The following is a 25,931-nucleotide window of genomic DNA, read 5'->3' as shown; positions in this document are numbered from 1 at the left end:
CACTGTAAATATTGATGTCGTTCACACTGAAACTTAACCCTGAAGGTGTTGTCTTCAACATTTATCTGCGTGCAATTGTAAACATTTTCACCAGAATATCAATTATGGCAATACTTTGTAATCCTACTATTGTAAATTAAGTCATGAGAACTAGTTGGAACCTAACTATAACAAAATTTACGAATTCCCTCAAATCATTACTTACATGCAGAAATTATGTCACTGAAAATTTTGCATTGATAGAACATTTTTATGTCCGTTCACATCTCTGTAAAAAAATGTCCTCCTTGACTATTGTTTACATTTCGTTGTCAAGGAGGCATTTTCAAATTCAACAAATTAGCGCAGGGTCAATCAAGTCAGGTATCTGATATTGAAAATGATACTTAAAAAACCTGCGAGTTGTCTGAAACAAAAATCAATCACGAACAACATTACTTGAATATTACATATATACATGGTGCAAATGTATGTACCTGAAGGGAGACATAACAGACATAGGTGCTTGCTCTGGACGGTAAAAATGAATAGGCATGAAAACATATCTTTTTCTGGGAGAAAATATTTACGAATAAAATAAGCCATTTTAAGAAGTTTATTAAAGAAGTTTCAAAAGTGTTCCACTTTGAATTTTCCTCAGAAAAATAATTGACTTCCACACGCCGTGCGCGCCACAATTCGGCAATGGGTTATACTTATTTAGTCAAGTTAGTTAATCATCTCTTAAATTTAAAGTTAACAAAATAGTGCCTAAGCCATCATGATTAATGTAGCGAGAAGAGATATTCATTCACCTGCCGTAGTGGTTAAGTCTTAACTAAGAGTGATATGGCTAGATGGAATAATGATTTTGTGGTAGCTGAGCACAGAGATGTCCAGGTTTGTTTGGTATTTTGTAATATTTTGTGCATGAAGGTAGCTTTTCAGTAAGCGTGACTTATTTTTCGTGAATCGGGAAACACATCTCGGTGCTAATTAATCACATATTGTTCCAGGCCTGTGCAATGGGCGTGGACTACAGCGGAGATTTTGCTCTCTTGGCAGGGTGAGTACTGCCAAGATTTTCAACCCAGCTTTTAAGAATAGTTTTTGAGTCTTGGATATATAGCCTAAGTGTAGATTACAATTCAAAGGAAAAATTTGTCTCCCTAGATTTAATATCGACTGTGGAATGAGTTCTGGAACTTATGTGGACATTTTGGAGAAATTACTTAATTTTGGCCGTCAGATCTATTAGATACTTTTATATACACTGATGATCGCTGAAGGGCACTGTGTAGCGCTTCTATTAAACAGAGCTGCCATAACAAATCATTAAAGACCTGCTTCCAGGACTCCATCCATATCCGATTTCATCCGTCATTAATACATTCATCAAATAATTTACTAGTAGGTATCATTCATACTGATTGTTTAAGAATTTCGCTCCAATAGCAGCAAAGTGGTTTGTTCAGGTGAGGTTTTAATGAAATAGGATACGATAATGTTGCATTATTTTAACATCAGTAGTTTGTAACATTACTTAAGGGAAAAGAGCGAAAGTAATTTTATAGAAAATCTCCTTGAAATGTTTCTCACTTATTAAAATTGATACCAGTGATATAAAGGACATTCCAAAAAGCCGTTTTGATTTTATAGTTGATGTAAAACTGTTGGATCTCACCCTATGCACCCTCATAATTTACTTTTTTGCATAGTATTTCAGCAATCATGATGTTATGTCAAATGTTTTGGATGTAATGAATGCCAACTCATCGTGCTCCCAGATACCGAACTTTATCAAAATACGTCTGTGGCATACGCATGTAGAAATTTATGCATATTTCTATTCTGAGTATTATAGCCGAGGCTAATATCCCCCAAGTAAACCTATCTTTTGATTGAATTTCAACATTTCCCGTACAATTTCTGAAAAATAGTCGATGCCAAAGGTACAATTGAAACTCTGAAGAAGTAAAAAAAATGGCTTTGATAAAAAGTTACAACTGAAGAGTGATAGTTGACCGCTCCCCTCCATCACTTAAGTTTTGTGTATCACTAGTATCTTTGTTATGATTATTATTATTATTAATGTAATGTCAACGGAGTATACAGTAAAACCTTATTAGATCCCTCCTCCTTCATTCAAAGTATGATGTTCTGTCGACTCATTTGAAGAATCTATGCTAATGCTACAAAAAAATCCATGCTCCTGGCGGGACTCTAACTAATTAGCAATTATCAGAGAAATATTGGTAAAAATTGGAAGTTCAGAGTAAAGAAATTGCTGACTAACTAAAGGCATTATCAAGAGAGGAAGCTGCAATCTTGATTTGCTCAAATATTAATTCACATATTATTAAGGAGAATGTTTAAAAGAAAATTTGAAAAGTCTAGCATAGTGCTGACTCAGTGAAGGGGCTCCTTCTGTGAGTGGTTATAAACAAGAATCTCATCAGCATATGAAGCAAGGAAATCCACTTTGCTGATATCAACTGTAGTGAGAGAAGACCACCACAATATTAGACCCAAGATAAGTTATGGTGGCATACATGGCTTGATGGCATGTATTTCAATATATTTTCCAATGTGGCATTTATTTCAATATATTTTCCAAATATATTAGTTATGCCTATGTGGTGTGATAGGGTAGTGCACAAATACTGTTGCATGTTCATTGAAGCCCACATTTAGGTATTCTTTTTACCTTATTTTCATGATCAGAATTTTTCTGAAATTTAGCATAACAGATATGAGTTATGAACAGTTTAGGTCAAATTGCCTTGTAATTTAATGGATATATGAAAAAGTATTTTTTTTAACTGTTCAAATATGAAATGTTAAGATGTTTTTTAAAGTTCATTTATTTTGAACATGAATATTTCTTAGTTATTTTTATAGTTCCATATTTTATCAAATACCGAGGTTTTACTTAAATTTTAATATTTCATAATGTTAGAAATAATGCAAAAATTTTACTCAAACTGAAATCATTACATGAGAATACCCAAGTCTAGTCTATTGCATTTATTATGGGAAGGGTCTACCCCAGCCGTACTCTTATAAATGGTCAAAGAATGGGTGAGGGACATTAGAGAGGTTGTATGAAGTAAATCAATAAATAAATTACTCAAATTAAAAATAATTTAAAAAAATTAAAAAGCGACGGTTCAAACCAAAATATGTTCTGGCTAAGGTGCACTAGATAGCATTGACTCTCGCCCTTGCCAAACACTCACCAGTCAGGGGCTTATGAGAGAATTGTCTGTGCGCCAGAGGCCCACCGATCACATGTAATAAAATGAAATAAATGCAAATTAATCACATACTTATTTCATTTTATTACGTGTGATCGGTGAGCTGCTGGTACAGAGATAATTCTCTTGTAAGCCCCTGACTGGTGAGTGTTTGACAAGGGAGAGGGGTGAATGCTATCTAGTGTGCCTTAACCAGAACATATTTTGGTTCTAACCGTTGCTTTGGTTTCATATTGGTTTTTGAAAATATTTTATTTTTAATTTGAGTTATTTATTTATTGATTTACTTCATATATCCTCTCTAATTTCCCTCACCCATCCTTTGCCCATTTATAAGAGTACGGCTGGGGTTGACTCTTCCCATAATATTGATATGGCCGTAGTTACTGTTTGCTTCATATATTGCTTTTATATTTTTCCAAGTGGGCATCAGATAGAATTAAATGACCTGCAGATATTTTTTAAGGGTAAAAGGTGTCATGAGGTGTGAGTGCATTGATTTTTTTGTTAATAGCTCATGTATATTTCAGAAATTGGCTTATGTGTATAATTTTTTTGTTCACAGTTATAAATGTTTAGCTCTTGTCTGTTTAGAGGATCCAACAGAAATAGTAAGAACCATTAGTAGACCATATAAAGATGATGTGAAAATTGTGCAATGGAACCAGACATCAGATAGTAAAGAGATATGTGCACTCTCAGTAAGTATTGCTTTAGTTGAGTTTTTTTACCTGACACAGTAGAAGTAGAAGTGACTGGACCCCCCTACCCTGATGTGTGAATTTCACATGCTGTTGGGCTTAGTACTGAGTTCACTTTACCATAGCCTACCAAAATTGCCATATGGTTCATTACTTTGATTTATGGTTTTTTTTAATATATATTTTGTAAAACTCTTTCATCATTTCAGAATAATCATAGAGTGGAGATTTTACGGTGGAGACTGGGTGAAGGCGTTGGTTGTATTGGGGAATTATTAGGAGATCATATTTCTTTAGATTCTCATTCAAGAGCTGTATCAGGACTTGACTGGCATAAAGTAGAGCCCTATATAATTGCTACTGGTTCTGGAGATGGATGGTTGCATGTGTGGGATATTCGAGAGCATCGATATCCGTCCATATCGTTTTCATCAGTAGGTATGTATTTTATATATTGAATCATATAAAAATGATTTAAAAATGCATACAGTTTAAAACTGCTTGGCTTGAATGTCACAAAATATTAGATATGAGTTCCCCTTTAGAATCAGTTGCTTTACTTTTTACAATTTGTAAAAGTCAATAGTAAATTATAGTGTTTTAACAGTAACTGAAATAATGGATGTCTATTCCCAGAAAAGGAGAACATGCTGAATCTGGTGTTTATTGCCAATCTCTACCTCTTCTATCCATGATTTTTTTACTGAAATGTTCTCTTACTCATTTGGAGAATGAATATCAGATAATCTCATCGATGTCCATTTTTCCTAAACTCTTTAGTAATTCCTCAGAAATTTTACCAATTCTTAGAGCAATTAAGCTTCAATACTTTCTCAATTTCACTATCTGGTATTCCCACACCAAAGCTACCCTTGTCTATGTCACATTCTCTTTCAATTTCTAAAATGGGTGACCCTAATTATTTACCATAAAGGCTTTTCAAATATTCTTTCCACAGTCCTTGTATCTCCTCTGGCTCCATTAATAACCCTCCTGTCTTATCTTGTATGGCCGGTATAGTTTACCTCACCACTTACTGACGATTCTCTTACCTTCTTATATATTTTTCTACTTTTCCTTGAAATTTCGATGCATAGTATATGCATTCCTCTGTTTGCTATATTTCCTTTAGTGCCTCACCTAATTTTATTGTTTAGCTTCCTCTGCATTCTTGTCATGATTACCTATTTTACATGCATCAATTTTCTTGTTTCATTCATTCTCTGAATAATTCATCCCATTCTCATATTTACCATTTCTATTGTTTATTTTGATGCTCTTTCTATTTTATTATTTAAGGTGCTCTCACCTTTCCCCAAGCTATCTTTGCCTGTCTTTGCTCTACTTTTATTAAGTTTTTTTTGTACTCCCTCCTTTTTACTTTCAATAATGCTTCATTATTACATTTTGAATGACTTAGGGCTTTAAAAAATTTTTAATTTTCATCTGTTGATGCATGAGATCCAAACTATTAATACATTCAAAGAAATTCAATCCATCTTATCAGATAATGTTTTAAAAATTTTTGGTGTTTAGTCCGTACTGCCTGCCCATGGGTGGGCATCCTAATTTCCTTTGCTCTCTTGCACTTTGCTCTCAATTACTTTCTCATGACAAGAGGAGTGAAGGGTAACAACATTTTCCATAAGTTCCAAGGTTATCTCATATGGGTAATTTATGTTCAAAATTAAATTTTATTAAAATGGTAAGAAAAATGAAAGCTATGTAACCTCGTTGATGCATGTATGCAAAAGCTTTCATTCCTCATGAGAATCATTTTTGCTGGGAGTACCTTTCTCCCTGGTTGGCTTAATATTTGAATGCGGTCACACCTCAAAGTAATTTTTAATATCTACCCTTGAAGTGGGTTCCAGGACCACTTTGGGCATCAAGACAAAACTTAATATTGTCCATATACCACTCAAAGTGGTGTCAACTTGCATAAACGAGGCTGGAGAGGTATCTCGATCCCTGCTTGAGGTGCTTTGTAGAGGGCACTTTGAGTGAGTACGCCGTCCGTCAGAGGCGCCTTTTGTAAAGAGTAGGCTAATGCCGATGCCAGGTTTCTCTCCGCCCTTCATCCTTTTCTGTCCATTTCCTATGGCGCAAATGACCTCAGCAGTTGGTCGCCTCCCCTAATTACTACTACTACTACGAGGCTGGATTTCCCATCATGCAAATCCCGTTAACTCTTTTCAGAGCAATTATTCCTTGGTCTAATATCTGGAAACATGTTCTCTATGGCAGAAAGGGCCAAGCCTTTATCATTGTGCATCACAAGTATCACATGACAATTCTGAGCATCCATATGATGATTAAAGGTCACTTACAAGATGTTACATCCACATCATCTTGTGATTAGTTTAATCTTATGGTAGTTTTGAAGGGTCACTTTTCAGAATGATGGCTCTTTGATTTTCTGATCGCCTTTTATCAATGATTCTTGTTCTCCATTAAATAACATTGGAGCACTTTGGTCAGTCTCTTTTGCTGTGAGCCGCTCGCCACATGATATTTCTCTCCCTTCATTCCCCAGGAAAAATTTGATGAAAGAAAATTAAAAATACTAGCTTTACCCATGTTGAAAATATCACTAAGGGCAATTTTCCTGGAAAAAATTTATATCAGCTGGTGTTCATTGTCATCTACTTGATCCATTGTAATTTCTCCTGCACAAATAATTTGGGAAGATATTTCATGATTTTATTTAAAAAGAAATCTTGTTTGCAAAACTCGGGAATGGGTACAAGTGCTTAGCCTAACATTTGATCTTTGAGGTTTTTATTTTTTATTTTGAACATTGATGAACATTTACTCTGCATTTATTGTTCTGTTGCCTCCCTCTTGGTCTAATGATGAAATTAAAACCATGGTATCATGGAAGAAACCTAGATTTAATAAATAAAAAAATCAGAAAATAGTTGAAATGTAGGCCCGGTTAAATAATAACTCATGTATTTTTAAAAAATTCCAAAGAAACTGCGGGAGATGCCGCAACAGTAACTTTTAACGGAGTCATCCGCTAATGTGCATTTCAATGCAACAGTTTCAGAGTGTAAAAATCATTCGCCTTGACTGGGATCCCAGTCAAGGCGAATGATTTTTACACTCTGAAACTGTTGCAATGTCATGTACTTTTTCTTTAAAATTATGGTATTGGATTTTATTTTGAAGCAGATGTTGTTTTCCTCCACGGAAACCTTTTGAAGTTTGTAATAGTTTCAAATGTTGTGCAATTCTGGTATGCTCTTCATGTAACATAAGGGGTCGGCATTTACATTATGTACTCCGGCAGTAAGATTCTAAGATAGTCTGCTAAGGCACATTACTTCACTGTGTAAAAACTGAAAAGTGAAGGTCATTCTTAAAGGTATCATCCTGGTTGGGTAAGCCTGAGTGTCTGGCTGCTTCACTTGAAAAACAAATGAATATCAACCCGAAATAAGTAATCACGAGAGATTTATAACTGACAAATCAAACCTAGAGCATATCAATGGTTCCTCTGTGAATTCCATGCTATTTATTAATGCAACTTATATTCTGGGTTAACTATTTCTGCTGTAGCTCTGGTCACCAAAGTGCGCTGGAACCGAGTGAATGGGAACCTCATTGCATCAGCGCATGATGGAGATATTCGTCTTTGGGACAGAAGGAAAAGCTCATCTCCGTTGCATTACATTACTGCTCATGTGGGAGAGGTAAGACAGTGTTAATTAGACATAATTTCATTTAGTTTCATTTACTGCTTGCAGATTCAAGCAACCAATCCATGCATGACATATTCCTCATATCGCCTCTCAATTTTCAAAGAGTAAACAAGAATTTAGTTGAATTTAAATGGTCGATATACTTGTGAATTTTAAGATTTGACAGAACCATGGGATAAAGGTTCTTCACCGTGTTACTTTGTGTTTCAGTATTTTTTCACCTTTTAATTAAATCTTATGCCTATCACATAGTGTAGTTGCGTAATTAAAACTTGTCATTTAAAACTTTTTGAAACTCAAAATACTTGTATTTTAAATGCAATTTCCCAGGGTATTTGTTTTAAAAGTTGAATTTAAAAACTAGTTATTTTTCTGTGGGTGCTAATGGTTAATTTCTGTGCCTCTAAATTATTTGGAATTTAGATCCATGACTTGGACTGGAGTGCCATAAGGGAAAGTGAGTTGGTGACTTGCGGAGGCCAAGATTGTAGCGTTCGATTTTTTGATGTTTGGAGACCAGAAAATCCCAAAGCATTCCTTGCGACTGCCTCACCTGTATGGAGAGCGCGGCATGCAGTAAGCCACTTAATTATTTTAGCCCTTTACTGTGCATTTTGCTAATTATTTTTTTTCAAATGTGATATTCAAAGATAGGTCTCCATTTCATTCTTTCATTATTTTTTGATATACCTTCATAATCCATATGTCTACCAGATGTAAGACTTTCCACATATTGTAGATTACAGAGCAAATATGTAATGCTGTAGGCCTAAACTAGCTGGCCTTTTTGTCTAATTCTCTTAATGAGACAATGTACTTTGATACATATCACTCTTTTTCATATGCTACGTTCAGTTATTAGTAATGTACATTGTTAATTAAGCTGCTGGGAGGTTCATTCCTACCTGTCTAAAGATTTATATTGAACAAAAATTTACATTAAAACAGGGCAGATGTGTATGCTGGACCTTTGGCTTTTACTTAGCCATTATCAAAGAGATAGTGAGGATGAAACTCAGCTCAATACTAGGTTCAGGGTTCATTTTAAATCTTAAAAACTAATTTTAACCCTCTCGAAACATAAAAGTTGCCAATATCGAATAGTAGAATTGCATGTGTGTAATAAGATTTTTTAGAGAAAGAGAAGGAACAAAGGGTTTGAAAAAATGAGACATTTTATTCACCGTAGCCATGGTAATGTATAAAAAATGTAATAATAAAAACTTACAAATTATATTCCATGGAATGCATTTGGGTTACACATTTAACTTTGACTGATATTTTTGTCTGAGGAAGTTACCAATTTATAAATTATAGTTACAATTTTAACTTAGTCCAATTTAGAGATTTTAATGGAAGTACTTTGGATAAAATATTTTTGTTTGTATAAGCCCTTTCTCATTTTGTTAAATTAAGTTTTAGGAACTTGCAGCTGATATTTTAGTATTTAAGTACATTGTCAAATCCGCAGACAAAAAAAGATTACGCTCATAGTTTGGTACGCATCTATTCAAAAGTAGACAAAATATGGTCTCAGCAGTTCAAAATGTGTCCCAAAGTTAACAAATGCTGGATATATGCAGGTTGAATCGCAAACTGTAGTTTTTTTATGGGAAAAGTAACAATTGTGTTAGCAACATGAATTAAAAATACATTTTAAAAGGAGTATGTTTGCTAGCAATGTGTTAGCATTGCAGACTTAATGCCTACAGTACTTGAACCAAGGATATGATAGCATATTAATAAAGAGCAAAAAAACTTGGCTATGATTTCTTTTGATGTTAATCCTTGTAAATAGAAGTGTTTAATCAATACACAAGACTCAATTTTTTATAAATAAGCAAACGTTTGTTGCTTCAGTCAACTATGAAACCATGTGATGATTATAACTAACATTTTTAAAGCAGTCTAGAGATTAGGCTTACTTAAAGCAAACATTTTCCGATAGTACGAATGCCACCTCTTGAATTTTCTAAGGAATCGAAGGACCCATGTACTACAAGATTTGGAGTTTTCCTGTTTGAGCATAATATTTGTATTATTCAGATGCAGTTAAGTATTATATTTAGATAAAACTGTTATATACATTTTCTTTAATTATATTTTATGGTCCTTATTCATAAGGTGCAAAGTTCATGAAACAAAACCAATGAATTCCTTAATTAGAACTTAATTACTTATATTGCCTTATTCATTTTAGCAATGGAAATTCAGTTGATTATTTCAAAGGGTAGTGTTAGTATAAATAAATTATTTTGAGAAAATATTGTAGTATGGATAAATATATGTATAATTTACAAAATGTTCTCTTATATTAGGTTTTATAGAATAACTGATATTTACATAGAAGTATAACAACAGTATGAGACCTTATCATTCTTCCTTTCAAGCCTTTTGGGGAGGGACTGGTAACATCTGTGTCATCATCTCAGCAACAGCAAGAATCTTCAGGAAATGTTCTACTTTGGAGGAGGTGTCGAGGAGGTGACGAAAGTTCCCAAGAACCCAGGTCCAAGCCGTGTTCTTCATCTACAATGGCGACAACAGCTTCACCAGCAAGACGGCATTCAACACCTGCTGCATCTCCACTGCATACTATCTCCAGCCATTCAGACATTGTTTTAGATTTTCAGTGGAGGAAAAATAGGGAAGGTAATGTATTAATTATATTTCATTTAGAGATTATAAAAAGTATGATAATAGTGAATACAATCTTTAAAGACTCATATCAATAGGTTAATTTGATATGAATTTCATTTTTGAATCTTGGTTGCTAATATAACCTAGATTATTTCATTTAAATGGGAGAGGTAAAAAACTATAACCTGTTATCAGTTAATGGCAGCATGCAAATTTTGAATATGCCTACGACACAAAGGTTTTCTCTTGATTGTGGTTGGGAATTAGACCTAGTGAAGCCAGTTATAACTGATATATATACTACCTTGATCAAAAAGTTCCCGGAATAACCACCGTGTGGCGCTCCCATCGTTCAGATTTGAGTTCTGTTTTTTTTTGTTAAATTGGTACATCTGTTGTTGATATTCCCTTTAAATCTTAGTGTCATAACTTGACATTTGCAAAAGTTACGTTGCCAAGAGTACATCTATCTCTGTGTGTGTTGGCGATTTTTTACAATTGCAGAAATGGATTTAAATTTGCAACAACGAACTTGTATTAAATTTTGCGTAAAAAACGGATTTAGTGGCGCACGGACGTTGGAAATGTTGGAAAAGTGTTTCGGCAACGATTCTCTAAAAAAAACGGTCGTTTACCAGTGGCACGAGCGGTTCAGAAGTGGTCGTGAGTCAATCGAAGATGATGAACGCAGTGGCAGACCATCGACATCGAAAGTCGGTGAAAAAAATTGATAAAGTAAAAGAAATGTTGGTCAATAACCGCAAATTAACCATCAGAGAAATAGCGGAGGACTTGAACATTGCCTATGGATCCGCCCAAGACATTGTGGTTAATGATTTGGGTTTCCGTCGTGTAGCAGCAAAGTTGGTGCCAAAAGACCTCAATTTCATGCAAAAAAGAGACCGTGTTGACGTCGCAAAAGACATGATTTGCGAGGCTGAATCCGATCCCACATTCATCAAAAGGATCATTACTGGAGACGAGACGTGGGTTTATGAGTACGACACGCAATCCAGACATCAGGCAAGTGAATGGCGTTCACCAAATGAGCCGAGACCAAAAAAACCACGTCGTTTTCAGTCAAAAAAGAAGGCAATGCTGACGGTTTTCATGGATTACAACGGTGTAGTGCATCATGAATTTTTGCCAGAAGGCCAGACAGTAAACAAAGAGTATTATTTGGGCGTTATGAGACGTTTGCGTGAAGCAATTCGCCGAAAGAGACCAGAAATGTGGGCAGAAAACTCGTGGATTTTGCACCATGATAACGCACCGTCGCACAGTGCTATCATTATTCGTAATTTTTTGACGAAAAATGCAACAAATACCATCCAACAGCCACCGAATTCACCTGATTTGGCTCCCTGTGACTTCTTTCTGTTCAATCGAGTTAAAAAACCATTACGGGGAACGCGTTTTAGCAGCCGAGAGGAAGTAATGGAAAAATCGCAGGAAGCACTGATGGACATACCGAAAACCGAATATAAAAAATGTTTCGAGGATTGGATCAAGCGCTGGCATAAGTGTGTTGCAGTCGATGGGGATTACTTTGAAGGGGACAATATAGATTTAGATGAATAAACTTGTATTTTTAATTTTCTGAATAAATTCCGGGAAATTTTTGATCAAGGTAGTATGTGAGTTAAAGATATATGCCACCATTACTTGAATGTTCAACAATCAAATTGCATGTTTTAAAATATTTTTATTAACTGGAGTAGGTAATGTATTCAACTGAATTATTTATTCAATTTTTATTTTAGTTGTAATTGAATGGAACAAAAATGAATGCCATTGTAATGTTTCTCATTTTTCATACTATTTTTGTAATAATTGATTATTGTTATAGAACCCACAAACTATGAGCTGGTGACCTGGTCAATGGATCAAATCTTGGGAATATGGAGGATTGATCCCATGTTCCAAAAGGTTTGTAATTAAAATGCCATTTTACTATTCATTCCTAATAAATATACTTTATGTAATTTTAAAATTGTCTAAATAAAAATGTTTATTTTGTATTTGAATTACAATATGCTTAATACTTGTACATATTGTCATCTAGATTTCTTTAATATTTTTCCTCAGTGTCCCTATAATATGAATGTTATATTTTTTTGGGTCGCTGAATGTTATTGGTGGCCTCTCTGGTATAAGGAGGTAAATATTTGTCTCAAAAACCAGCTTGTACATGGGCAAACCCACTAGATATGCTAAAAATCTATGTCGTTAGTGGGACACAAACCATAGCTTTGCTTTAAATTCATTTTTCAGTATTATTTATTTCATCGCACAGTTTAAAGTATATAATCATGGATGCATGCTTTAAAACAGTTTTGATGTAATTAATGTGTTTGTAAATTCTTATTTTTGTGATACAAGTTATTATCATAATTACTATTGTACAGTTTATACAGTGATATGAAATATATATTTGAGAATATAGCAAATAAATGTGTTAGGGGTAAGGAAAGCATGAGAGAAAGAGAGGGAGAGTTTTTATGAACTAATTTGTAGCATTATGATGGAGGTATTTTGTCAGATCAGCATTGGTTGGCATCCCAAAAATAGAAAGCCTGTATTAGGTAGAACAATAAGTTTAATTTTGTGCTAATGTGGTACTCAGGATCATCAATAAGAGGAAATGAAGAGGGCTAATGAATTCTTAATGGGATGATTGGTGTCAGTTCAAAAAGTGGAGAGGAATATGTGATGCCAGAGCAGTAATGAGGTCAACAAAAGAGAGGAACATTACTAGCCGAATGTATTTGTTTTGTCATATGTTTCATAGTGCTTGATGGAGTGAATTGAGTTGAGTTAATGAATGCAATGCAGAAAATATGAGTAGGTAAGAGAGATAGGAGACATAATTGTAAACTTTGAGTATTATCGACTGCTCAGGTGTGAGGGGTGGATGGAGAGCCTGGATAGACAATTTTAGGAAGAGGAGTGAAACATGGTTGTCTATTATCATCCATGCTTTTTGATATATATGTGGAGGAAATTGTTAAACACGCATGTGAGAACTGGGGGTAGAAATGGAAGTTGGTGGAAATTTCATAAAATCATAATTGAATAGGTGATCAAACTTAAGCTTACCAGTTGGCCAAGTGGTTGAAAGCATTATTGAGTGCATTGGAAAATCAGTATGATATTTATGGGATGAGAATCAATGTAAACAAAGAGAAGGTTATGCAGTTTTCTAGAGAGAGAAAAGCTAAGTTAAATATTAAAATAGGAGTTAATAAACTAGAGCAGGTGGAATAGTTTACCTATATTGGAAGTGTTTTTGGCCAATATGGTCAAAAGTAGGGTCATAAGAAGAAGAATTGTGTAAGGCAAAGAAGCTTTCATAAGGAGGAAGAAATTTATGTTTTTTGGGTTAGAATGTTAAAAAAAGGCTTGTGAATAATTGGTTATGGAATGTGATTTTGTATGGCGCAGAAACTTGGTTGCTGAAGCAAGGCAGGTGTAATTTGGTGGCTTTTGAAATGTGGGTTGTGGAAAAGGATGGAAAATGTGAAATGGATAGAAAGGTGGACAAATGAGGAAGTGTAAGACATGGTTGGGGGGGACTGTTGGGTAAAGGGTAAAGGAAGTAGGAAAGAAGGATACAGAGCATTTTGATTAGTAATGGGATGTTAAAGACTGTGATAAGGGGGGATGCTAGGCAAACTAGTTAAGGATAGAGAATAGACATTTGGACAAAATGAAAGAAGGAAGAAACTGCAGAATTGAAGAAGGGACTATTGTAGTGTCTGTTGTCAGGATGTGTTATGTCTAAAGAGGCTAAGAAATATATCGTTGTACCATTTTATAGTCTGGTTCCATGCAAAACCTACGTTAAATGGTAGATTACCGACAAAAATAACAATGAATAACTACGCATTTGTTTCTTAAGAACAGAGTAAAAAAATTTGTTGAAGTAATTTCTGAGTACACTGATAATTTACAGAGAAATAATAATTCTTTCATTTTCTTCTCTTAAAGTTGAAATATTAATCCTTTTTATCTGTTTTTCAAATTTAGTTGTGTGGTTATGAGCCTGATGTGGAAAGTTTACCAGAGCTTCCGGACTGCTGTGCCACTCCAGAAATAGCTATTACAGGTAATTAAAAAAAAAATCCCGATGGAAAAAATTGGAGTTGAAGGGTTTCAAGCAATTTTTACTCTTTGAATCTCATTATACACCCATATAATGGGCTGTACTGCATCTGCTGTATCGTGCTGTTCTTTATTTTCTGTGTAATTTCTATTTAGCAGATTTTATGATGGAATTAGCCCCCCAAATAATTTCATTTCTCTATAATATATTTGCATATTCTTTTGAGAGTTGGTTTATTCTGACATTCAATCGTGCTTATTCCAGTCTCAATTTTCTTTTCCAATTACTAGTTTTGGGATAACCAACTCAGCACCCCTGCGAATAATTTCTTGGGTCAAGATTTGATGTTGAATAAATTTTGCAAATTAAAAAATTTGTAAATACACCTTAAAATCCTGGATATAATGAGAATGACAAGCAAGTGTAGAGTGAAAAGTTTCCTGACTAATAAATGAATGAGATATTACTCCTCAAATTTATTCTTATTTTTCAACATAATCTCCTTTAAAGTTGATACACTTTACAGCGATGCTCTAACTTTTTTTAACCCTTCCAAATAGTAGTTGACATCTTTCTCTGCAAAATAGGTATTTATGAATGCGATAGCCTCCTCATCTCATGCATAACTCTGTCCTCCAAGCAAAACTTTAAGGTTAGCTAACAGGAAAAGTCACTGGGGGCCATATCTGTGAATACGGTGAGTTGTAACCATTTCAATGTGCCATTCGTGAATATTAGCCATTCCGACTGCTGAAGTATGAGCAGGTGCGTTGTCCTGTTGGCAAAGCATTGTCTTCTTCTTCAAATGCGTTTTTTGTAGTCAGTTTGTCATCTAATGGTGCCTAATACTCTTCCATTATTGTTTTACCTTTTTGAAGATAATCCATGAATGCAAACCTGTGACTATCCCAAAAATGGTTGCCATCACCTTCTTGGCCGATGGAACCATCTTCGCCCTTGTCAGAGTGGGTTCATCCTCTGCAGTCCACTGTTCTGACAATTCTTTAATCTCAAGAGTGTAGTTGTGGATCCAAGTTTCATCTGCAGTTCTGAATGAATGCAAAAAATCTGACTCCCTTCGCTTAAACCACTCCAACAGGGCCTTGGAAATGTTCATTCGAATGCATTTTTGTCCAAAGCGAGAAATGCGGCACCCGCTGTGCAGTTAGCTTACACATCTCAAATTCTTCAGTCGATATATGACCAATGTTGTTTCAACATACATGTAACCTTTGCTCTCTCTCCAACCTTAATATGACAGTTGTCCAATACCATTTGGTGAACTTTTTCAATGTTATCAGTGGTAATCGCAGTTTTAGGCTGTCCTGAATGCTCATCATCAGCCAAGCTGGTGCGGCCATGTTTAAAAGCTGCCCAAAATGATTCTGCGGATTTCATATACTCAGTGTCTAAGTTATCTTTGATTTATGTAGCTGTATTACCTTTCAAAAACAAATATTGGATGACAGCTGGTGACTCAGTTTTTCCATTTTCACTAAAACCTTCGCGAGGACTTAGTCCAATGGTTTTTCAAGTAACAACTGAGAATCCAAAATGGCTGAAATTTTGGTGAGTACTTTCAACGCATACAGAAACACCCTTTCCAACTGTTGTTGAACAGTGCTGATATCTTCATGTTGAGGTCGAAAACTTTTCAGGCAACCCTCATCTTTAAAGTTAAATGGGAATAGTCTCCCTTTGGGTTATGTCAATTGTTATGTGATGATTTTTTTTAGTTCCACAGAAGGAAGTAGACGAGTTATCTTCATCTGCAAGTAAAGAGAATTTAGCAAAGAAAGATGGAGGAGGGAAGTGTATTGAAGATAGAGGGAAAATTTTGAAGGAAGAAGGAGAGGCTGGCCACATTTTAAATGGTGTTTGCTCTGAAGCAGACAGTCATCCAGTGGGTCATCATGCCCTCTCTGGGAATGAACCATCATCTCCAAGTACAGTGGTTTGGGAAACAAAAGCAAAGGTAAGAAGTAGTACTATAATAATAATAATTGATTCTCTGTTTGCAATGCATGAATTTTATTGCTTTGTAAAAGAAAGACACTAATGTGGGAAAATAATTAATGCAGATGCACGATAAAAGTACACGAAGATATAGTTACATATCAGTATACAGTAATGGTAAATCATCTTATTGACAAATCATAATTAAGTTAGTATAGGTGTTATAAGAAATGTCTTTCTAATTTGATTTTGATGCTATGGACAGACGGGACTGTTTTTGAAGTATATGGCCAGTTTCATTGCAAAAGGCTGGTTGTGGTTTGATATGGGCTTTTGACTGAGAGAGTGTGGTCATTTTTTCTGTGTTGTACAGTGGAACCTCGCACAACATGCATAATTTGTTCCAGAATGTTTCCCAAAAAGCAAAATGCTTTTTCCCATATAAATTAATGTAACATATGATAATGCATTCCATGCTTAAAAAATAAATTACCGTATGCTCCTATCGACAACGCGCGTGATATCTACACTAAAATGTTCAGATGATGGAAAAAATGATGATGCACATTATGTAATGAAAATTGAAAAAATCCAAACATTCACGGACCTATGTACACAATAATTTAAAGAGGAGTCCTGCAAAAATAAATTAGTCTGAAAGCATGCCTTTCTAATTGCATTCTATTTTATACAGATCTGCAACTGTTACAATTATTACATCTCATAAATCCATGAGAAAAAGGGGAAACATATGATTTCTATACTTCATTTATTCTAATGCATAGTACTTCTTTATTTTAATACATAGTTCTTCACGTATACATAGAGTACATCTTATTAAATACATGTACGTATGAATATATGATAGGACAGGTAAATCACTCGAATCCAAGAAATTCATTACCTGAATCGCAATTAAATGAATTAAGTGCATTTATTATCTCTTCACAGGCACATCACCGAGTTCATTGTTCCTCATCGTCTAGCAATGGTGTTGTAATATTGCTGTAAGCTTTTTCATATCCATTTTTTACCTAAGTCCCTCTGACACTCAACCAACTTACCAGGATCCATTGGCTTATTTCTTCATAAGACACTCTTTAATCCTTCCTGATTCTGTGTAGTCTTTCATACAAGACATCATCCACTTTTCCCAAATAGAACGTAACTTTGATTTAAAAGATTTATTAATGGATAATTCCTGGCAGCCTCCCGATTTCCTTTTCCTTTTGCAAAATTGATGACGTCTAGCTTAAAGATCGCTGCACACGATTTTCTTCTCTATGGGTAATTTTCTTGAGAAAAATCTAAATTACGAAAGCAGAATTCAATTCAGGTTTGAAACAACCACCATGTTGGCGCACTTTCATAGAACTTGGAGGGTGTATCGAGCAGCTGAGTGCCAATAATAACAAAGCAAAGTAAAGGAAACAAAACAAGAAAATTCTATTTCATTCATTCTCTTATTTTTTTATATTTGATTTGCTGAAAGAAAATTTATATAGTTAATAAAAGGGCACCCAAACCTACGTCTCGTTTTGACTTACGAATCATAGCGTAAAAGTAATAAGGCAGCGTATTGTGTGCTTGTAAATATTGTTTATTTGTGATCCTCCTGTTATTTGGAATTGATTTAATCACCATGCTCTAATCTTCTGTATACTTGTGTGTGTATGTAAAATATATATACAAACACACATGCGCCGCATCTATACACGTTCAAGATAACTATGAAGCCCTGGGCACGCGGTATCTATACAAATTCATGCTAACTACAAAGTTCTAGGTGCGTTTTATACATAAGGTGGACGTTATTGATGGGAAAATATGGTATATTCAAGGTTTATTCAAAGAATATTATGTACACACTGTTTAGGATTGTGTATCATTGTCATATCTTCTTCTTTCTTGGAATGAACCAACCTGAAATGTGATTTCGATTTGAAAAAAAAAACAAAGAATCAGTATTTTTCGTTTATTATGTATGATATATTCCTTGTTGCTTTTTACTCCAAAGCTGTCGTAGAAAGCTTTTTTAGCCGACTCTTAAAAATGTTGTGAAAATGCGACAACGTTGTCATCTAATAAATATGTAGCCCGTATAGCCACTGCCTTATTAGGGTATTGCTTTATATAATTAATGGTTTCTGGCGTAACTTTATGGAACTGATTCATTATAAATAAATGAAAGGGCTAACTTTGTAGTTCCACACGAAAACGATTTATTCACACGACCCGGGTTTCGAAGTAAAACTTCCTGAGTAAAACCTGATGATGAAGTTTTACTTCGAAACCCGGGTCGTGTGAATAAATCGTTTTCGTGTGGAACTACAAAGTTAGTCCTTTCATTTATTTATAGGGTATTGCTTCTCAATGTATGTTGCAACAGTTTTCCTATGCTTTCCCATGACCTCCTCATTACATTTAGCCTTCCCTTCTGGACACTTTTTGAAGGCTCATGGAGCTTGTGAATGGTAACAAGCAGGGGTTTAATTTTCAAATTGCCATTTGCATTGGCAAAAAATAGCAGCATGAGATGGCCTTTCATAGGCTTTTGGCTGGATAATGCATTCTTCCCTCCTGTCGTATTGGTTCCCTTGGGCATATTTTTCCAGAAGAGACCAGTTTTTTCACTGTTAAAAATCTGTTGTCACATGTAACTCTCAGAATTTACTAGCTTCTTGTAATCATCAAATCAGATCTCTGCTGTCTTATACCAAAGCTTGCTGCTTGATTGTGCCTCCCAATACTGTATGCTGGTTCTTCTCTTTAACTTCTTGAATCACCCATGGCATCCCTGAAATATTTCTTCAGCTGTTGATGATCCTTGCATCTTCTATGATGGTCGGTGAGAATTGCTTTACGTTCTCACAAATATTGTATTAATAGTATCACCTTGCAATTGCTTTTTGTCTATCCAGATGAGAAGCTACGTTTCAACATCGTTCAGAATACTAAACCATTGTGTAGATATCTTGTCACTCCCTTTGATGCATCTATTTCCCTAATCTTGTTCTAGTTCTTACAATAGATCAAATGGTTGATACTTGGTGATGGCTGCATGCTAGAAAAGCCATGCTGATGCGTCATTGTCATTTTTCAATGTCACTTTTCATTTCTATGGTTATTTGTATTCTCTTATGGCTGTCATCTTGCAGATTATTCTTTGATTTTTAAAACTATGCACAAAATATTATTAAACTGGCAAAAAATCACAAATAATATGTTTGAACACAAGTTTGGAAAAATGTGTGATCACCAGCGACACTAAGGTGCTAGCAGAATGAGTACTTAACACAGAATGATGTAGCAGGTGCGCAATCATTTTGGGAATACCCCTCTCCTTATCACTCATTATGCGAAAAGCCCTTTGTAAAGCGAGTAAATTAAAGCAAATATGTATGCTTGTTATGTGAATTACTCGTTATGCAGAGTGCTCATCAAGTGAGCTTACACTATTTTAAATGATGAATGGCATGGGTGTAATGTTTATGTTCCTGGATGTTTAGAGTGAAAAGATTGGGAGAGGTTTTTGTAAATATAGCTGCCTCTAGTATGAGAGTACTAGGAAGGGTTAGGATTTTGCATATGACAAAGTAGTGATAGGTTGATACTAATAGTATATATTAATTCTTTACCACATACGGTGCCACCAAGTACTCATTATTCTTATCATTACTAGGTACATGTATTACATTTCATTATATGAAAAAATTTTCTATTCAAGGTGAAAATAAAATAAATCTCTCAGTCAAAAGTTTTTAATATGTTTTCCAGGGCATCAAAAACTATTGTAATATAATCCTGCATTTTTTGCTCATTCGTATTTAAATGGAAGATTCACAATAATGCATATTTACTTAATTAACTCTTAGCATGTTACAAGTTTAAAAATCATTATTAGCCTCAATTTTTAAATCTATCTGGTGCCCAAAGTTTTGATTGGACTTGAATTCATTATTGTACTATCAAAGACTATTTCAGCCATTTTAGGTTCAAATGATTTTTGAAATAGTCAGTTGAAATTATTTTTTTTTTCATTAGATGTTCTTTAAATTAAGTGTGTTAAATTAATGTGTTTTCCATCTTTAGTCATTAACACCCATTTACTTAATTTCTCCGGTGTTGCAAAAGCTCATATGCCGTGTGGAGTCAACATCAGAAGAAGAAATCGGAGCGGAAGCCAAGGCTGATGAATGCACTTCTTATAGTGACACAGCAGCAGAAACCCCTGTAATCGGCTCTGTTCATAACAATATGAAATCTGACTTGGTGAGTACTTCAGTATAATTACTTTTTTGATTAGTTGATATGGGATTAGAGTTGTGTTTTTTTTAGAGAATCAGTCATGTATATACTTTCCTTTTTTCATATCACTAAGCTGAAGCTGTTAAGAGGACGCTTATTTCATGCTAGAGTAGTTCTGATTCTAAAATATCTAAATATTATTACTTAAAAATTGTATATGTAGGTAAAAATCATTTTGAACATGTACTCGCGAAGAAACATAATGCTTTTTAAATTCATTTAGCAAAAATTAGAGTAAAATCACTAATAAAAATTTTGAAATATTCAGAAGTGTGTACAGAATTAAATGATAACATTTACCAAGTTTACAGTTTGTTTTTTCTTTACTTTTGGTTCAGGAGACATCTTCTACATGCAGTGGTGATCCGTCAGTAGCCAGCTCTGCAGGCCATGTTCCATCTGTAGGACCTCCTGTAATGACTGACAAACAACAGCACCCTGGCCCAACCCAATCAGCCATCCCTTTGCCTCCACCTTTACCACATCTCATGCCACCAGTCCTGGAGTCTTCAACACCCTATGGAGGTGGATTCCAAGACTCATTTGTACCTTTTCCACAGACATCTGGGGCACGTTTTAGTAGTGCTGGTAGGCAATTCATTGTTCTCATTCATTGATTTGATTTGGAATGATTAACATCGCTGATGTGCTTCAATTTGAGGTGATGTTGCTGCAGAGTCTTGACCAAACCCTCGCCATGTACTATATTGTCTCACATTATATTTATTGATATGTAACCCTCTGCCATGGAAACTTTCAGCACCTTTGATTTTAAAAAATCCCTGCATATTTATATCCCTTTTCATTAAAAAATTTCAATATCAGAAATATAGAACCAACATGAAGTACATGTGAATTAGAGCTATATTTGAAGGACTACAGTATGTAAACAAGATACTCAAATGTAATAAAAAAAACCATTGGCACAGAAATCAAACCTAAGGTCGGTTTGGTAGGTGATGGTAGAGTTCACCCAGTACTAACCCTGATGATGTGTGAAATTCATGCATCAGGGTAGGGGGTCATCACATTCCTTTCCCTGTGCTGGTTATGGTTTCCCAGGAAGATCTGGTGCCTGAAAAATCACATGGCCTGAGTGCAGCCGCAGGTGCCCAGAGAGGCTTGCCCAGGAAACGAACCCAGGCCCTCCGGTCAGTAGTCCAACGCTCTAGCCCTGGACTACCACGAGCCAGTCAAATGTAATAATATTGTTGAAGTACCATAAATTTCGTGATCTTGGATACCCAAAGAACCAAATAATTTCTGTTGCCAAACAACCAGCAAGTATACTTTCAATAATCATGGCTCTTCGGTTATACTCCACCCGTGTTTTCAGCTTTGCGACCATTTTGAGGTTATGACTGTTCAGTACACACATCAAGTTTATTTGGGCACCAATGGTGACCTCTACATATGGTATAAAATGGTGGAAATTTCAAATTTAATTTTGTCCTGCCGCACTATGTAGTCAATGGGGCCCAGAAATGGCTAATACAGTGAATTTTGAAATAGTTTGAACTTTAATTTATTTAGTTTTGTCATCAGAACTGTACAGGTGTTCATTAATGCATTGTCTTTGTGGAAGAGTATTTTTTCTTGGCAAATGAAAATTTTTTTCTTGATTTCTTTGCTCAACCAGTGAAATAAGGACACATAATACTCTCCTTTTATCATATGTTCTTTTTTTCCTTTTGCAAATGACTGATGTAGATGTTTTTGCATGCATCTAAAAAAATGTGGTCATCACCTTGTCGGCTGATTTCAATGCCTTTGCCCTCTTCAGAGCTGGATTGCTTATATAAACGAACTGTTTTGAATTTTCATTTTTCTCTGGGGTGTTATAGTGTTTCCACGTTTAGTCTTCAGTAGTGCATTGATTTAGAATCTCATCAGGATTGTGACAGAGAAGTGCCACACCAGGGATTGCATTTACTCTCCCCTCCATTGAAAGTGCTGTGTCTTGCGATATGCCTGTGGTCTCAGCTATTTTGAAAACTTTAATTTGTTGATCAATAAAAACCATATCTTGAATTTTTGTCAATCACTTCAGAGTAAGTCACTTCACTAGACGTCCTGAATGATTTTCATCATTTGTGGATGTATGGCCTCATTTAAACATATGAACCTTACAGTAAACAGTTGCATACACAAGAGCAGATGTGCCATGGACTCCATCCAACTCTGCTTGAATCTCTTTTGCTGTTAAGCTTTTATGATTATGTTAAGTGTTTAATCACTGGACCATACTAATTTTTTTCCTTTATGCTAAAGAAGCAAAAGTTTCTTCCTTCAATCAACTATGAAAGTGTAACCACTTGATGGATATAAGTAAAAATTTAACAGCAGTCTAGTGAGAGATTAGGCTTACTAAAAGCAAACCTTTTTAATACTACGAGCACCAATCTCTTGTATTTTCTAAGGAGTTATTGAACAGCACGCTTATCATCAAGTGAATAGCAGAATGTATTGTCAGAAAGACAAACCAATCGTGTAGCCTGGAAAAACAAGTGATTGACAAAGGGCAAATAAATATTGACAAAGTATGACTGATTATTATTATTGTTAACTACCAGTTAATTTTAGGATGATAGATTTACAGTTAGTTTTTGGATGGACACAAGCTACCAAATGGTACAGGGACAATATCCATTCCTCTCCTAATAAAGCACCATCCAACATCCTACACTATAATAAAAAATAATAAAATAAAAAATAATATAATAATAAGTTTCCTTGTCTTTAAGGAGTATGTTATTCTCAGAGGTAATTAATATGAGGGAAACAATAATGGGAAAATGCAGATTGTATAAAATTCTTAAATGTAAGAATTAAATACTATTGACTGCTTTTGATTTTTTATCTAATTTAAAAACATTAAATAAAGCCAATGAATTTCAAATTTTTATTTTTTTAAGCATAAGTTAGTTTCAAAGCATTTAATTATGGTAACAGTTGTGATTTTATCAAAACAATTTGAGTTGCTGGGAAGAGAAAATTGCATGGATAATCCACCCAAGGATAATCAAGATTTTACTCTGCATGAATCTTTACCTGTTAAATGCATTATTTCTTTGGTGCCTAATTGTATTGGAATCTATTAATAGCTTTTGTGCATTGTTCATGGTGAAAAACTCTTGATTCATAATTATTGGTAATTTACTTTGCATACTCATCCTACCTTATCATTTTTTTCAATGTAGAGTTCTGGTTGTTGCTACAATGATTAAAGTACCATCATCATTCTTTTATAGAGCTCTTTTTGAATATTTATAATTTAACCTATTTAATTGTTGACATCTAAATGAATGCATTTTAAGTTGTCTAAAATGTGTTATTACTATGATGCTTCTTTTGTGAAGGTTGAAAGATTGCAGAAGTGAGGTCGGTCATTTGGATCTGCAGTATTCATTATTAAGTTTTCAATACAGTACTAATTTGAACTACTTGTTAAAATAATAATCATCATTGTTTCCCCCAGGATTCCTTGTTTGTTTTGCTCGTCCATCTGCATCTCGCTGCCCATGGTCCACTGCCGATGCTGGAAATAATACAAATGGGTCTGCATTTTCATCATCCTCCTCTACATCTTCCACAGCATCATATGCTGGAGCTACATCTGTTGTTCATTCCACTCCTACTCCACGCTCTCTCTCAGCCCTTGGAGGAGCCAGCATAGGGACAGTATTGGGTGTTGTCCCCAACCTTTCTACTGGAAACTCGTCCACAGTTGACCACCATCATTCAGCATTCTGTTCCCCCCGTGATGTTTCAACTGTAAGTAATTTGAATTCAACTCATCAAAGAGCATGTCATTTTGAAAACTTTTCAGAATTTTCTCAACATAATTAGGGTATTAAGGATGAGGAATTTAAACTCTTTCTGTTTTTCCATTTCATTATTCTTAAAATGGTATAGTATGTCTATGAATATAACAATACCTAGATGTTCATGTTCCTCATCCAACTTTTGTGTAGAAAATCTGGCTTGCATCACTACTTCTGGGGTAATATAGGTTTGTATCACTGCCTTCATTTGAGGTAAAATTTTCATTCCACATAGACCACTCGTATTGATTATTATATTGTTCAAGTTAATGTGAGAAGAAATTTCTTAATTTGCATATTAATTATTTGGTATTTTTTCCTGAGAACTGGCATTGGTATGTAAAAACAACTGGAGTAAAATGACATTATTACCATAATTTAGCATCCACGTTACATTATGTATTTCCATTCGACGACATTCATCTATCTGAAATAATGATCATGCTCTTTTATTTTTTATTTATCATTTTTAATAGTTTATTTAGTTGTTACTCTGGTAACTTTTTTAAATATTGTATAGGTGGAAAGATCTATTCTACTATTTAAAAAGTTTCTGAGCCTTATGCAATTGTGTTCCCTTGAAAGATTTATTTTTTATTATTATACCTGGGAACTGTACAGAGGGTAAACTCTGGGACTGTTCCTGGTGGCACAGACTGCAGCTAGGCCACTGGGTCTTAGAAACAGTTGAAAGTACATCTTAGTATGTATTTGTTATTTATTAAGGAAACACTTAGCTAGACTGTTTAATCACTAAAAGTATTTAATGAATTCGCAAAATGATGGAAACTTTTCGCGAAGTTTTGAATTTGTAATTCATGGTTGACTGGTACAACTATGGCATATTTTCCTAATGCAATAATGGATATAATAAAGGCTTATTCTTAACCCTAGAATATATTGCATTTGCCACAAATTTGTATGTTTGGTTTGGAAAAGTATAAAATGACTGGGACTTATGAATCAAGTATCCATGGCTACCCTGATTTTAAATATCACCTATTTGTACTTAAAAAATGGCATTACAGTTTTTCCAGTCTTAATAATTAACCTAGTTGGCTCATTTTTGTCTGAACAAAAATACATTATACAATGATTAAAGGTGGCAGTTGAGGTGAAGTTGAATGCCTAGGCTAAACCATTAAGGTAGAACTGGTTTGATTTTGACACAAGGTGAATGGTTATTATTTCAGATGCAGAAATCTGGTGGGAAGAGTCTCAAGACTGGTCAGTCCATGCGCCATAAAGCATATGGGAATAAGGAAAGAGGGGATGCAAAGAGTGGGGGGGAGAGAGGAAGTGCTCGAGGATGGGCTCTAGTCACTATTTATGATGCTTCCAAACTTTTATATTTGCACAAGGAACTGGGAGAACAGTATATGTGAGTACTCTTAATTTATGCCATATTATTACTACTTTTGAGTTGCATGAATCAAATTTTGGAAATAAGATAG

At 34.7% G+C, this 25,931-nt stretch overlaps 1 protein-coding gene across 2 annotated transcripts in view; it reads left to right on the top strand.

Moving 5' to 3' along the window:
* The first annotated feature begins 676 nt into the window (after window positions 1–676).
* Wdr59 (WD repeat domain 59) overlaps window positions 677–25,931 on the top strand; it is a 67,122-nt gene continuing 41,867 nt past the window's right edge. For both annotated transcript variants that reach the window (XM_071592075.1, XM_071592074.1), the window contains exons 1-14: window positions 677–879; window positions 996–1,045; window positions 3,802–3,937; window positions 4,147–4,375; window positions 7,502–7,635; window positions 8,068–8,220; window positions 10,035–10,296; window positions 12,134–12,213; window positions 14,314–14,392; window positions 16,126–16,364; window positions 20,480–20,617; window positions 20,992–21,241; window positions 24,132–24,427; window positions 25,671–25,858. In XM_071592075.1, coding sequence (XP_071448176.1) covers window positions 829–879; window positions 996–1,045; window positions 3,802–3,937; window positions 4,147–4,375; window positions 7,502–7,635; window positions 8,068–8,220; window positions 10,035–10,296; window positions 12,134–12,213; window positions 14,314–14,392; window positions 16,126–16,364; window positions 20,480–20,617; window positions 20,992–21,241; window positions 24,132–24,427; window positions 25,671–25,858 — 2,285 coding nt within the window. In that variant the 5' untranslated portion in view covers window positions 677–828. The remainder of the gene's footprint in view (window positions 880–995; window positions 1,046–3,801; window positions 3,938–4,146; window positions 4,376–7,501; window positions 7,636–8,067; window positions 8,221–10,034; window positions 10,297–12,133; window positions 12,214–14,313; window positions 14,393–16,125; window positions 16,365–20,479; window positions 20,618–20,991; window positions 21,242–24,131; window positions 24,428–25,670; window positions 25,859–25,931) is intronic.

Source organism: Hetaerina americana, unplaced genomic scaffold (genome assembly GCF_022747635.1).
Source record: "Hetaerina americana unplaced genomic scaffold, ioHetAmer1.1.p SCAF_5, whole genome shotgun sequence".
NCBI lineage: Eukaryota > Metazoa > Arthropoda > Insecta > Odonata > Calopterygidae > Hetaerina > Hetaerina americana.
Note: the sequence above shows the minus strand (reverse complement) of the source record. Positions and strands in the feature narration are given on the sequence as shown.